Source organism: Acomys russatus, chromosome 24 (genome assembly GCF_903995435.1).
Source record: "Acomys russatus chromosome 24, mAcoRus1.1, whole genome shotgun sequence".
Classification (NCBI taxonomy): domain Eukaryota; kingdom Metazoa; phylum Chordata; class Mammalia; order Rodentia; family Muridae; genus Acomys; species Acomys russatus.
Genome location: NC_067160.1, coordinates 23575339 through 23590543, shown reverse-complemented (window position 1 = coordinate 23590543; position 15205 = coordinate 23575339). Strand labels below are relative to the sequence as shown.

The 15205-nt window shown below is 35.1% G+C and overlaps 1 protein-coding gene across 4 annotated transcripts in view; it reads right to left on the bottom strand.

Annotated features, from left to right (window-relative positions):
• The window catches only part of Kcnh7 (potassium voltage-gated channel subfamily H member 7), a 450850-nt gene that overhangs the window by 65573 nt on the left and 370072 nt on the right, over positions 1 to 15205 (bottom strand). For all 4 annotated transcript variants that reach the window (XM_051167119.1, XM_051167116.1, XM_051167117.1 and 1 more), the window contains 2 exons: positions 11665 to 12090; positions 2720 to 3119 (listed from right to left, as the gene is read on the bottom strand). In XM_051167119.1, coding sequence (XP_051023076.1) covers positions 2720 to 3119; positions 11665 to 12090 — 826 coding nt within the window. The remainder of the gene's footprint in view (positions 1 to 2719; positions 3120 to 11664; positions 12091 to 15205) is intronic.

Genomic DNA, 15205 nt, shown 5'->3' with positions numbered 1-15205 from the left:
CTCATACGAATAGGGTTGTTTCTTAAAAGATCAAATTTATCTGTAGAAAGCACAGATTCTTTTTAAAGTACTAATCAGGTAACCTAGTGTTATATTGATTTAAAAAAAATTGAAAATTTAAGGCGTACATAAGGAAAAAATCAAAGAAGAAAGGAGGGAAATAAAGAAGAGGAGGAAAGAGGACAAAGAAAATTAAAAAGATGGAAGGGAGGGGGAAATGAGCAAGAGAAATTGTCACATTTCTCTGACACTAGAGATGGTGTGTAGGTTAAGTACTAACAATTGTCTTCAATAAAGTGATCTACATAATAAACATCACAATGCTGAGGATTTCTAGGGTGTGAACAGGATAAGTGGTCATAATGTTTGTAAGTTCCTTGAGTTGCTGTTTGTAAATATAGGTACTCTTTTCTTAAATATATACATCTTAAATATATACATCTATATATTTACTTTATAGATATAAATATCTACTCAAGAACAGATACATTTCATTGCCTTGCTTGATACTAAGGCAACTAAAATCTTTAACTGCTGTCAAACATATTCTGATAGACATTTTGCTGTTCTTGTTGAGTGTGTGTGTGTGCGCGTGGATGCGCATGTGCGTGTCTGTTTGTGCTTGTGTGCATTCACACATATATGTATTTGTATGTGTATGTGTATATTCACATGCAGAGGCCAGAAGTTGATGTTCAATGTTTTCCTCAACCACTTTATATCATATATATTTTTTACATTTTTATGTATTAATTTGGAGCATGTATGCAGTATGCATGTGTATGTTTGTGTGTGTGTGTGTGTGTGTGTGTGTGTGTGTGTGTGTGTGTGTGTGCATGTGCAGGCCATGGCCTGTGTATGGTGAGAACTCAATTTGTAGGTGTCAGTGTTCCATGTGGATCTGGAAATTGAACCAAGTTTGTCACATTGGGCAGTAGGTCCCTTTATCTGCGGAATCACCTCACTGGCCCATGTAACATATTTTTCATTTTTTCTCACTGGACCTGGAACTCAACAAAACCTCTGGCTTTCCAGAAAGCCATAAGAACCCTTATGTCTTTCCTCGTGCTGGGTTACAAGGGAGCACTGGGCATCTATGTAGGTGCTGGGGACCAAACAAGCTTGTAAGGCAAAACCTTTGCTGGCTGCATCATCTCTCCAACCCCTCTGTGTTTAGAATTACAGATTAAAGGTGCCTTGACTGTGCATTTCTAATTTTTATTAGGCACCAATTCCATTGCCTTCTGCATGCAATGCTATGCCTGTGTTTGCAGTCCAGAGTGGGATAGAATTGGAAGATCTTGCATGTTTTAGAAAGTGAATTTTTAATGAAAATGTTACTGAAATAAAACTTATAATTCAGGCAGAGTAGATTACTGAGAGAACTTATTTAAGTTTCATAAATAGACCTTATCTAATGACATTTCAGTAATCAATGTGGTGTCATAGGAAAATAAATTGTCAAGATCTGCTTCCAGCTTTGTGCACCATGCAAGGACATTACTCCTTTGGAAGGTGTTATTGTTGTCTGATGCCATCCAGGTCCTCACTAGGGAGTTTATTAAGTCAACTCCATCTTGCCACAAAATATTTTATTCTAAATAATACACATAATGAACTATGCTCCTTGTATAAAGCCACTTCAGGGTAAATTATAACAACTTAGGCCTTAGAATGATGTCAGAAGAAAATCATTTTAACATCAAGAAGAGGAGAAATTGTAGGTATAATTGTAATGGTTTTCTATGTATGAGAGAGATAGTTATGTCAATAAGTCTATCTTTTCTCCAACTTAACTGGATTTGGCTTGTAACAGAAAATAGCTATTAGGAATAAATTACAATCACATTTTGTGTAACAGCAAGTGAACTGTTATTTTCAGACCCTCAATCTAAAGACCTACATCACTTGGATATATTTATATCCAAGATATTCCAGGGTTTAAAAGATGCCTTACTGAAAGTATAGAACAGTGACTCCTGCTTTACATTTGAGAATTCAAATAACCATGAGCAAAAAGATTTTCAAAATTTATGGATATACCACACATGTTTAAACAATTTTCTCATTCTTCCTTATGAGATTTACATAGCATTTATGTTGTGTTAGGAAATCTATGTAGTAAAGACGTGATCTAATATACATAGGGAGGTATTTTTGTGTTAAAAGCATTTTTTAATTCTACTTAATTTATTTTTTCGATTAAAAATTATGTTTACAAGGGAGTGCTTATATATATCCAAGCACTATGTTCATGTCTTGTATTCCCAGAGGCCAGAAGAGGGCATCAGACTGGAACCAGATTTACAGGAGATTGTGGGCACTAGGAGCAGAACAAGGTCCCTAGGAAAGAACAGCAAGTGTCCTTAACCATGGAGCCATCTATAGAGCCCTCAAGGTGATGCTGTTTTATATTAAGGACGTGAGGAGGATACTTAGGTTCAGACAACTTTGGGAGTCCCTTGAACTAGGCCTGGCATCACCAAGTAATGATTTTATTTTATATTGATATTGAAGCTAGTTCTAAGAGAAGAATATGATAATAATTTTTGTTTCTTCACTTCACAGACAAAAATCAAACTTTAGAAATATAGTATCGACATGTATAATCCCCCAGCTCTACAGTTTCTACAATTTTACTTTATTCTCTGTGTTTCAGAAATACCATTTTTGTGCTATTATTTTATCCTAACAGATAGCAAAAGAGAAATCTACTTACAGCCAATCAACATGACACAAATGGAAAAGATTTTCTCCGAATTGGTGTTAGGAGACACATTCCCAAATCCTACACTGGTTAAACTGCTGAAGGTAAAGTAAAGTGCCGTGACGTATTTGTCTTTAATGGACGGTCCAGAACTCGAGTCACTGTCATTGTAACGTTTCCCAATTTGTTGTCCTAAGGAATCCAACCATCCAATTTTGTCAGTCAGATAGGGCCTCTCTACATTCCCAATCGCATACCAGATGCAAGCCAGCCAGTGGGCAATCAGGGCAAATATGCACATTAAAAGCATTAGAACTGCAGCGCCATATTCTGAGTATCGATCCAGTTTCCTGGCTACGCGCACAAGACGGAGGAGACGTGCAGTCTTCAAAAGACCAATTAATGTTGTTGTCTGCGAAAATAAACATGTATGGTCAGAAACAGTTGTAAGCAATTCAAAGTATGTTCAAGTAAGGCAGAATTGTTAACAGAAAATGGAAGAACAAGCCCAGGTTTGAATAAAGTAGGCAGATTAGTTCTTCATCCTAAGAGTATTAAATCTACTTTGATCCAGTGTCTTGGCAGACAAGAACCACAGAAAGAGAATTTACCTTCCTAAGATCTACCAAAATGACCATAAAATACGGACATCTAACATGTTCTTTCCTCAACCAATGCCCAGGAGATGGATTGTGTGTCTACTGAGGACCACACACCACAATTGCCATGGTGTAGGGAAGTACTCGTTATCCAAGATAGACAGTTATTTATAGACAAGAGGCCTCCTTTAATGATGAGAAACATGGTCTGCTATTTCTTTAGGGGAGACAGAGTAAGAATGAGATATTAGCTGCTGCATGGTATTGGGTATTTGGTGACATAGCTTGTAGAAAAGATCACAAGAAAGGAAGACTCGAAAAGACCTCGTAGACCAGCCTAAGCTGAAGCTGAAAAACACCTAACAATATAAGGCAGGCAGTCAAGCCTTTTCTTGTAACTGTGAGAATCCTTTTTGGATAAGTGCATGCATGAATTATAATCTATATTTAAATGAGATTTTCCTTTTTCCTTCCTGAGTGTATCAAATTCATAAATTGTTTCTTGGTATCTTGATGATATCATAATTGCATTTTGGAGTATGATATGTCTTAACTAATTACATGATTGTTACTGACCAGGTATTTAATGATAGGATACTTTTACATAATAATAGGATATTTCACTGGTTGTTAGGAATTGAAATCTGATAAGTACAAATTACAAGTTCATTTCTTATGTTTCCTAAATAATGTCAAGTATAAGTACTATATAATTCACAGAACATATAATTATTCCATAGTTACATGGTGTTTACCAATCAATTATTGAGTCATTTTATCTCTTCATTGTGGGGTTTATTTTGCAAAGTACATCCACATGTGTTAAGAATGCTAATGTTTTAATTGAAGAAATAGCACACAGAGTAACTATCATGGTATTGCTACAAATATTGATTTAGTGAAAAAATATTACTAAGTATCCAGGAAAACTTTTTATGGAAAAGTCATAGTAGTTCTGTTTTTCTCTTTGCTGTACTCTAGCAGTCACAAGGAAAGGAGAATAATTATTCTCCTTTGAATTATTTTCTTTAAGACAAAAGTAGGAGGAGTTTACACAGCTTGGATGGATTTTTCATAACTAGATTATAATCTTGTTTGTCTTGGTTGTGCTAATGGTAAGTTATTAATTTTCACAGTGCAATGCAGAAAACAGTTCTTCTCTCAAATAAATTTAAAGGCATATGCTCCTTCAGTAAATTCTAGAATTTAAGATAGCATTACATGGTTCACTAGAAGTAAACTAGATATCCTTATTTGTATCATCAGTATTTTACTTTAGTGGTTATGTGCAAGGACTTTCAAACAGACAGACTAAGGACTAAGTTCTGCTTGCTCCTAGTATATGCCACTTTGGACAGGTTATGCTTTTAATCTCAAGCTTCAGTTACTCTGTAAATAAGAATACAATGCCTACAGGGTTGTAGGCAATATCCTGTAAATGGTATCTATTCATGTTTTTATTTATGTGTCTCCTTACGTTTCTGTTTCTACTAGTAGGAACTTCATGCTACACAATGTGTTGATGGTGCTTCCTCAGTTTCCAAACACACCACACCTGGAATCTCAGAAGGAGGCCTTGCAACATGAATCATAAAGCTCCTTCAGAAAATGGCGGGTCTTTGACAGACAAGGGGTTCATCTAGGCTCTCACAGCAGGAGTCTCTTCTGTTCAAAGTCTCACCACTTTTGCACAGTTCAGACTGTTGAGTTTATTTCTTTCCTGAATAAAGTTTCCTATTTACTTAGGTTTCAGAACCAGAGCTGTTTAAAGTTTATTGAGCAAACACTAAAAGTCTTATTTGGCTTTAGAATAAAATGCTTCAAAATAATTGAAATATAATGCAGATTTACCAGGAAGTAGGTTAAATGAAGTAAAAGTCTTTGTAATACATGGATAGTTTTCATAACAGGTGGTAAAGCGGTAGAGCAAAACTGATGTCACAAAAATGAAAATAATAGCCAGTGGTGGTGGCACACACCTTTAATCCCAGCACTAGGGAGGCAGAAGCGAACAGGCAGATCTCCATGATATCTAAGCCAGCCTATTCTAAAGAGCAAGTTCCAGGACAGCCAGGGATACACAGAGAAACCTTGTGCCGAAAACCCAAGCAACCAAGCAGCCAACCAACCAACCAAACAAATAAACAAAAAAGGGAAAACTGTAAAAATCAGCGGTGCATGCTTTAAACTCTTGTATGTTACCACCTGAAACCCTCTAAAATTTCTCCTATAGTACTTAACAATGAAAATAAAACATGTGTGATTCTAAGTTTTCCTAAGAATATAAACCAGTACAATTTACATGCTTCCACAAATGCCATATGTTTTGTGAAAAGTTTAAGAAGTGTTGTGTGGTCAGGCATGGTGGCACATGCCTTTGATACCAACATTATAATTTCAGAGGTAATGAAAGAAGGGAGGGATGGAAGGAGGTAAAAGAGAAGGAAGACCAGGAGAGGAGGTAGAGGAGGAGTGAAGGAAAATGAAGCAGAGCCAGAGGAGTAGAGATGACGAAGCAGCTGTGACTCTCCCATTCATGGGTAAGAGGAGTTGGGTGACCAATGACTGCAACAGTCATTCCCAACTCTGTAACACCTACCCAAGCATAACAACATAAGCCTGTTTGACAGTGTACCACTGTTGGGCCTTATTTCTTTTGGCAAATGCTGCCAACTCACCCTGGGTCTTTTTGCTAATCTCCCTGGTATATACTGCACACTATCTTGCTTGAGATTAGAGAGAGAAGACAACTGATGGCGCCAAATTTCTGAGAGAATAGGGTGGGACATTTCCAATCTCTCTTGCCAAGATTTTTTTTTTAAAAGAATGTGAAACCAACAGATCCTCAACTGTGATTATTTTTATAAATATGTTAAGAAAATAGATAAGAAGTGGGTAGTTGAAGAAAGGTGCTTTGCTCATCTTGCTTAAGGAAGACAAAAATAATTCTTGAATATCAAAATTCATCTTATAGTACCTGTGCAATATAGAACTCAGCTTACTTATTAAGATTCAAAGATTGAAAATTTTTTAGGTTGTCATAGTAAAAAACCTTTACTTATACAAGATTTTCATTTTAAATACCCTTTTTAGTCCTTTTTGTTTTGAAGACTTTCCCCTACAAACACAATTATTTATACCTCGTGAACAGTAAGAATAATTCAACTATGGTGCCGTTTAAAAGATATCTATTATTTATTGAAGATTCTAAATGCCTTCTGATATTGGTGGAAGTTAAGTTCCCTCATTAAATAAATGTATTTTTGATTAAACATACAACTATACTTTTCACAATGTGTTGTGTCACAGACCAGACTAAAAAAGATTACAGTAGCTTCTTTTTTTTTTTAAGGTTTTTGAGAAAGGGTTTCTCTGTGTAGCCTTGGCTGTTCTGGACTCGCCTGTAGACCAGACTGGTCTTGAATTCCAGCAATTCACCTCCCTCTGCCTCCCTGAGTGCTAGGATTAAAAATGTGTACCACCACACCAAGAAAGTACATTAATTTTATTTGATGAACATTAAGCAACATTACAGTTAATATCTTCTTTCAATGTTGGAAACCTTTGTGAAGGAGCGAAATTAGGTAATTTTCATGGAGATTAACAACCTTCTACTCAAGAATAAATCTTCAAAGTTAAATTGAGAAAGCCTTACCACTACAAAAAAATGTCACAAATTTAAAATCCACTTTATTTTGTGAATATAAGAATCTTATACTAAAAAATGTTTAGTATACTTAGCAAACTTAGTTTATATTCTCTTAGTGAAAGTTAGCCGTTGGGTAAATTACAACACTTATTTTTTTATAAACGACAAAACATAAAGATGTTCTTTTTGGTTTTATCAGGAGTATGGAGTCAGATATCATTGAAACTTTCAGGGTAATGTGCCATTCTATCTTACTTCCCAAGGAAAAAAATAGGTATAACTGGGAGATGGCAACACTTGCAAGTATAATTTCATGATTCCACATTCATTTATTTTTTGCCTTAAAATTTAGTCCAGGTAATTCCCACTCAAATGTATACTTATGCCATACCTTTTAATGAATTATTTAAACAATGCAATTCAGTGATAACACTGCCTAACTTCTAGTTTTTTTTTTTTTTAGCTTGTCTAATACTTTTTCAAGATTTATGAGGATATGTTTATTAGTACAGTCAGCAATCTATATTTGAATATATGAAGGGCCCTGGGGAATTACCTAGCTTATTTCTTTATTCATGCCAAACTTCACAATTCTTTCTACCAACTATGTGTGCCAAAGAAATGCTTCTACAATCTTGCTGGGGAATTCCTTTCAGTATTGAGCAATCTTAATAATTGGTAGACTCATTTGCTTTATAGTTAGCATTCTTTGATACTGTAATGCTACATTCCTTTCTCTTTCATTGCAGCAACATGGAAACTGGTCATCAAATGATCATAAGTTTTAAAAGACGAATAAAACATCATAAAGAGAAGTATGAATGGCATACCTTTTAACCGAAATTTGAATTTTTACCAAGAAAAGTTTGCATTTTATATGATCTCTATCATTTTGGTAGTCACTCATAGGCAAATGATATATAAACTATCAGCTTTACAAAAAAACATTTTTTTTTCAATTGGACATCTGGTATTTATGTCACTTAACATGACACAGAGCTGAGGGGCCAAATCAAAGCTTCAAGTGGAAGCCAAGAGAAATTTCAATAAAATTTACAAAGACCATCTTATGAGAGAGATAGTTATGCTACAGTTGACATGCATATGTATGCATATTTTCAAGTTGTGACCGAGTGGAATATGAATATCTCATGTGCATAATAATGTCTAGTAAATTAATGATATATATCATAAAGATCACAAGATAATCAGAATTTATATAGAAGGCTACTAACATTTTCTGTATCTTTAATCTGTCATCTGTCAGACATAGATGAGTGAAACATTTTTTTGTGTGCAGAAATTCCACTTTACTATTGGGATTTTGCTGCAGAAAGCCCTAATTATCTTGATTCCAAAGGATTTCTTGCATGCATTCAGAATTCATTAAAAAAAATCACTAAGGCATGAATCAGAAGTCAACAAAACAAGTAACTGAAAACTAAAATTTTATTCTTAGGGGAGGAAGGAAATAATGATCTCTGTTACTAATCAGAGGCTTCTAGATTCTAAATGTTAATGGCTTGAAAACTTGCCATGGATAAACCAAATATAAGGAAACATGCAGCAGATAATCAAAGTTGACTTTCTGGAGACAAAGGGAATGATATTGCATGTTAGTACCAATGATATGGAAGCAAATCACAGAAGTGTCACAGTTGATGAAGCCAAAATAAGTAGCTGTGGGATTATTGTCTTTCTAGATGATACCCATGTCGGTAAGATATTAGCAGGAGCAAATCCAGTAATAACCAGCATTTACTTTGTTCAACATGTTTGCAACAGTAAAGGAGATTCTCTGGTTATTACTAATCACATTTAGTTATAGGAAAAATTAATGCTAGCTTGAAAAATATGGGCAATGGTGTCTTCTTTAGTAAAACCATATTGTCATATTATGCTACTATGGTTAATGTATATGTTTTATACATAAAATGGTATAGTTACAAAAATGTCGTTTTGAGTTGGCTATAAATAAAATTGAGGTATTATAGTAGTTTAACATTCAGCTGAAGGGAAATTTGATATCTTATTGACATTGAGAAAAATATTTTCTCTAACCTAACTGATGATGCTAATATATAAGATGCTGACATAGAAGAAGAAATCATTCAAATAGTTCAGCAAGATATTGTTCTAAACTTTTAATCAGTAGAAAATGAGATCCTCGTTTATTTGCTTATATATATCTGCATGTAGTTTCTAAAGATGTTCATCCACTAATGAAGAAAGCCTGAATGTTTGTATTCCAGATGCGGCCACCACATTTTTTTAAACAGCACAATTAAAACAAACAAACAAAAAAAAACCCTGAGTTTCAAAGCTTTCCTCCCTACCAAGTGTTTCAGGTACCTATGTACATGTGTATGTATGTATTTATGAGTGTATGTGTGTATGTATATGCATGTCTATTTCTTTGTATTGGTGTCTTTATTGAGGTAGTGGTTTTTTTTTTCTTTGTAGCCCAAGATTGCCAACTTCTCCTCCCATATATTCAGATTATAGGCATGTGTAGCTATGTCTGGTCTCTAGATGGTTTTAAAAGATCCACACAGAAATTAATGAATGATTCTGATGTGAAAGCACTGATTCATACCACCGTTACCAATGGTTATATCTAATTTTTAATTTAAAAGCTGTCTTCTTTCTTATGGCTACGTGTTTTTTTTCTAGTTGCTCGTATGGTGCCTGATTTCCCTTTCAGCCATCTGTACTTGTATGACTTACAGCTATCTCACACTTATGAAGGCCAAAACATCTCATTTTTTCTCTCTCTCACAATACACCTTTTTATCCCCATGAGTTTACCACCTGGATAAAGACATTGCCCTTTATGCAAGAAAAAAAAAAAAAAGCAAGTTACTTATAAAAGCCCCCCTCTCCCCCATCCTTCCTCCCACTTGAATTATTCAACAAGTAAACTACAAAAATGTTTTGAATCACCCATAGTTCTGATTTTCCTTTTATTTTCTACAGACATTTAATTAAGCAAGAATTTTTGGTAGATGACATTCAAAATATACCACAAGTTTACTTATTTTTCTACATCTCCACTGTGTCATGTATCCATGGTGTTTTCCATCATGGATCATAGTCCAGGCTTTACTCTGGTTCCCTCACTCTTACCTCACTGTCCAGAACACTGAGAACAGTCTACACAATCTTTAAAAATGCCAATCAAAGCCAGCTCCATTCCAGAGTCTCACTGAAACCACAATAAACATAACGCATGTCTCTTTGTGATTTAGTCCTCATTTCTTAGCATCTCTTTTCTGACTTAGATTCAGCCTTTTTTGTCACAGGCATTTTTTTCTGTTCTTCTAATATTCCAAACCTGATAGTTAATTGAGAAAAGGCTACAACTGTTTGCTTTTGTTTGAAAAGTTTTGCACTGCAATCTTACATGGCTGGAAACTTCTTGCATGTCTCAACTAGAATGGTCATTCCTTACTGGTCTTACCTAGACTCCCATTCTTTATTAGCCAACTACACATTTTTTGTTTCCACCTAATTTGTTCCATCTCAGCATTTACTCTTCTATGACATTTAAGCTCATGGAGAGCAGAAACTTAAGTACCTGATTGACTTCTCAATGTAAAAGAGTATTTGCTGCTTTGGAGGCTACTGAGCCAACATTTGCTGATGAACGAGGCGTACTGTATTACTATTGAGTAGGAATGATGTAAACCATAGAACCAAGGAAGCCAGTTAGTGACCTTTACAAAACTGAAATAATAACTTGACTTTCTAGGCATGGTACCAGTTGAAATATCTTTTGTATCTAAGTTTACTTCGAAACATTTACGGTAAACAATGTATTAGATTTTAATTTTACTTCCTAGTACAATGAGGTCAGTAGACGTTATGATACCTAGAGGAGTCTCCACAATAAAGTTTCCATTTCCTAAATACTTCTTTAGTGTCTGCTGGTAATTTGCATGTACAAAACCAAATATTTACGTATTCAATAATCTTTCCATATATTTCCCCACTCTACAACCTTCAAGTTCTTTACTTTTCTTTTTCATTCCTTTTCTCCTTAGACTATTTCACCATATTACTGATGTGAATCTCTTAAACTTTCTTTTGCTTTAGTTTAGTCAGGGGAGTCTTGTTGAAGTAGTGATTTCTGAAATACATATATTAAAGAAATTTTACATTTTTAAAAATGCACAGTAACAAATGAAGAATCTTTTTTTTTTTTTTTTTTAAATACCTGGACAAACCTGTAAAACCAGGGAACAGTGCCACATACTTTGGGCTGGGTCTTCCTGCATCTACCAATATATTTAGAGCAATGCCCCACAGACATGCCCCATGCCATGTAGATGATCCCCCTTTGAAACTTTCCCTGGGTTTTGGGTCTAGACTTGTACAGGTGTAGAGAGAGCAGTTAGGTAGTCAGGATACACGGACTCATTCTACCTCTGCTCTTCACTGTGGCTTTGACTAGCGTACTTGTTTAAACATTTATGTTGTTGACTACAGCACGGAGAGAGTTTTTGCATCTCTTAGTAAATATAGAAGGGGTTTCAATTATTCACAACAGAAAAATAGCTTCATTTCATTTTATAGCATTTCCAGGTAGAAATGAATTTCATCTTTGAGCTGTGGGGACTTTTGAAGCAACCACTTTTTCTTTCAGTTCAAGCAGATTTCTATTTACAATTGCAATCTTTTAGAAAATAAAATTCTTCAGCGACTCTTACCTCATCAGAACCTGATCCAAAAATCAGCAAGTCAAATGGGATGGCTGCCACCATGTCAATCAGGAACCATCCTTTGAAGTAGTGTATTGCTATTTTAGCAGGATCACTTACCACTTCTTCATTCTGATTTACATACGTTGTTCTGAAGTTTATTAGAATGTCTATAATAAACATGATATCCACAATCAAGTCTACCACATTCAAAGGGCTACAAGAATAGCCACATTCTCGCCTTTTCTGTTCCTCTCTGTCATTGAGGAGAAAGGCTGCAGAGTATGGGGTGAATATAGCAGTATAAATGACCAATAATAAAATGAGCCAATCCCAGACTGCTTTGAAAGGGCTGTAGTGCAAGATTGTGAATTTGTTGATGCGCGGTGTCTGCAGCTTATATTCTGGCAAAACGTCTGCTCCCAAAGAAAGAACCTGGGTATGGGAAAGAGAGGCAAACACGCATAAGAATGACATTATAAATTCTGTCAGACCTATAAAATTATTAAGGCAACGACACAACAAGACATACAGGAAGAAGTCTTTAAAGTTTGAAGTATGAACGAAAAGAAGACACACATTAAAGTGGATCTATATAATGCTTATTTGGTGGTGTCCTCAGTTTAGGAAAACACCAATGACATTTCTTGATAAATACAATTTTCACCAAAATTTAATGCAACTATTTATGAGACACTGAGTAATCATTAAAACAAAGTATATGAATGCTTTTAAGAAACACATAAAAATCAGTTTATTTTAGTAACTGTACAGTTCTCAAGCATAGCAAAGTAGTGGCTGTAAAGAATAGAAGAAATATACATGGGCCTATAGTTGCACTTGATTTATCCACACTAATTTAAACATGATTTTCCTCCCTTTACTTTGTTTTCAATATGAGCAAAAGCAACTAAGACTAACATCCACTCAAAGAGCCTTTTCCTTAGATGATGATATTTCTGTTTTTCTTTTAAATTTTAATTTATTATAATTTATTCAGATAACATCCTGATTGTTATCCCCTCACTTGTATCTTCTCATTCCCACACTCCCTCCTTCTTCCTCCCTATTCCCCTCCCCTAGACCTCTGACAGAAGGGAACCTTGCCCCCTACCATACGACTGACCACAGCGTATCAGTTCTCATCAGGACAGCCTGCTTCCCCTTCCTCTGTGTGCTGCCGGGCCTCCTCACCAAGAGGAAGTGATCAAATTGGATGATAGTATTTCACATTCTGGGACAAATAAGTGCTTCATTCAAAGTTTTCTGGATCACACATGGGTAGGGAATGCTTCAGAGTTCTTCAGATTATTATTTGGAGCTGTTAAAAGGTTGCTATCAACCAAGGGCATGTGAATACTAAAATATATTCCGCTTAATAAAGCATCAGGTATACTAAAAGAAGTAAAAGCCATAGTTTTAATTTATCTGATAATATTAGTGCTACACTTGAGTTTTGTCTAATGTTAACTCATGATTTTGTGGTTTCTAAAAACAAGTTTAAAAAGCCAAAATTCAAACTAAAGAGTTTTTTACTATATGATGCTTCATATAGTGAGCTCTTTGAAGGAACATGTGAGTGACAATATTGCACTCTTTATATCTGTGTATACACAATGGCTCAATATAGGAAATAGTTTACCAGGTATATTAACTAGATTCCTCTAAATCTCAAATGATCCCCTCTTGATATTTTTAATATTTGTAAATTTTATGTATACTGATTTATCTTGTATATATATATACACACAAACACACACACACATATATATACTCTCAAAGATTTTAAATATTCAATTTCATTTCTATTGTTATATCTCACACCTTGCTTCCTCATTCAACAGGCTATTATCCCTGAGTTATAATAATCTTAAAAAGTTATCACCAAATTCATATGACGTAACTATTAAGAATTACATAGAAATTTAGCTAAAATAGTCAAAGCTGGTTATATAATAGCTAAACTGATTTAAACAGCTTTGGAAAACTAGAGTCTAATCTGATCATTTAGCTAGAGCACAGTCAATTTGAATTAACAAATATATGGAAGAAGTGGAAAGTTATCTCCAACTATTGTGAAAAATGAGAACCTAAGCACAAGGACAAGTTAAGCATAGAGAAAAGTGATTTATTATTTTTACAGTATTAAAAATTCTTAGAACCCAAGACATGCTAATATACAAGCACACTACCTTCATAATTCGAATAGGATAAATGTTTAGCTTATTATCTTTATTTGTCACATGGAAAGAGCAACTTAGACAGAACACTATAGTCATTGTACTCAATCTAGAAAGTTCTTGTGTGACATCTCAGTTGAAAAGGGTGGATCATCTCTCAGGCTGTCATGGAACCCAATGTGCCTTTCTCTCCATCTTGCACCAAGTGAAACTTAAAACCTTATTTTGGCTGTCAAGATCTGAAAATATGGACATGTTCTATGTTTTCCAGCTTCCTTCCAGTTAGGTTCCTGTGCACTCATAGGCTACTTCAATTATCTAAAATTGAAACTTTGGATTTAAGCAGATCCTCCTAAATTCAAAAATACCATGGACTTTCCTCATAGAAGATTATGGAAAGTAAACAGCAAAAGCAACAAAACATTTTGTTTACAAAGATAGAGGCATTGTATGAAATTGCTCAACGCTGGGGTGGCAGGCTTTATATACAACCCCTTACAAGGGGGACCATTGCTTAATGTATCCTAAGTATGAATTAGAATGTACATAGCATCTTGAAACTTCTCTCAAGGAGTGACACTATGACTGGAGCTCTTTCCTTTCCACATTGATATTTGACATTTCTGATGTCATGGCTTGGAGGAGAATGGGAGTTGTTCTTTTTTTTTTTTTTTTTTTTTAAGCTCCTCTTCGTTCAGACTCTGTAAGTGGTAGTGGTGCTGGGGGGCAGGGCGAGGAATAGGGAACTTCATAGAAGACTCAGGAAAAGACAGAATCTATGTTGAAACTTTAATACAAGTTACAAGTGAATTATGCAGGGGCATGAGCAGATTGAAAGTTAGGGATATTGCAGGGTGGGCGACCGAATTACTGAAGTCGAAGAAGATCAAAATAAGATGTTACATGTTGAGCAATTATAAACTGCTATGTAGAAAAGTAAAACCCATAGCAAACAGCAGTGGAGGACAGCGGTGGGAAGGCATGGACCAGCCTATGGAGAACCTAATAGGATGTGCCACAGACCTCAGGTTTGAGCTTTAGGGCAAACTCCTTTTAAAGGCAAGTATGTTTTATTTATGTTATTCATAGTTATAGTAGTTTTAAAAACTAGGTATTTCTGGGCGGTGGTGGTGCAAAAATTTAATTCCAGCACCTAGGAGGCAGAGGCAGGTGAATCTTTGATATTTGAGGCCATCCTCATCTACAGAGCAAGTTTCAGGACAGCCAGGCCTAAACAGAAGAACTCTGTCTCAAACCTTCCCCCACATTGCTGGGTTTCGCTTACACCTCTCCATATGATAATTATAATGTGTACATCTCAAAGTATATGTTTACGTTCTAATTCACAATATCTGTAAATGTGACCTTAT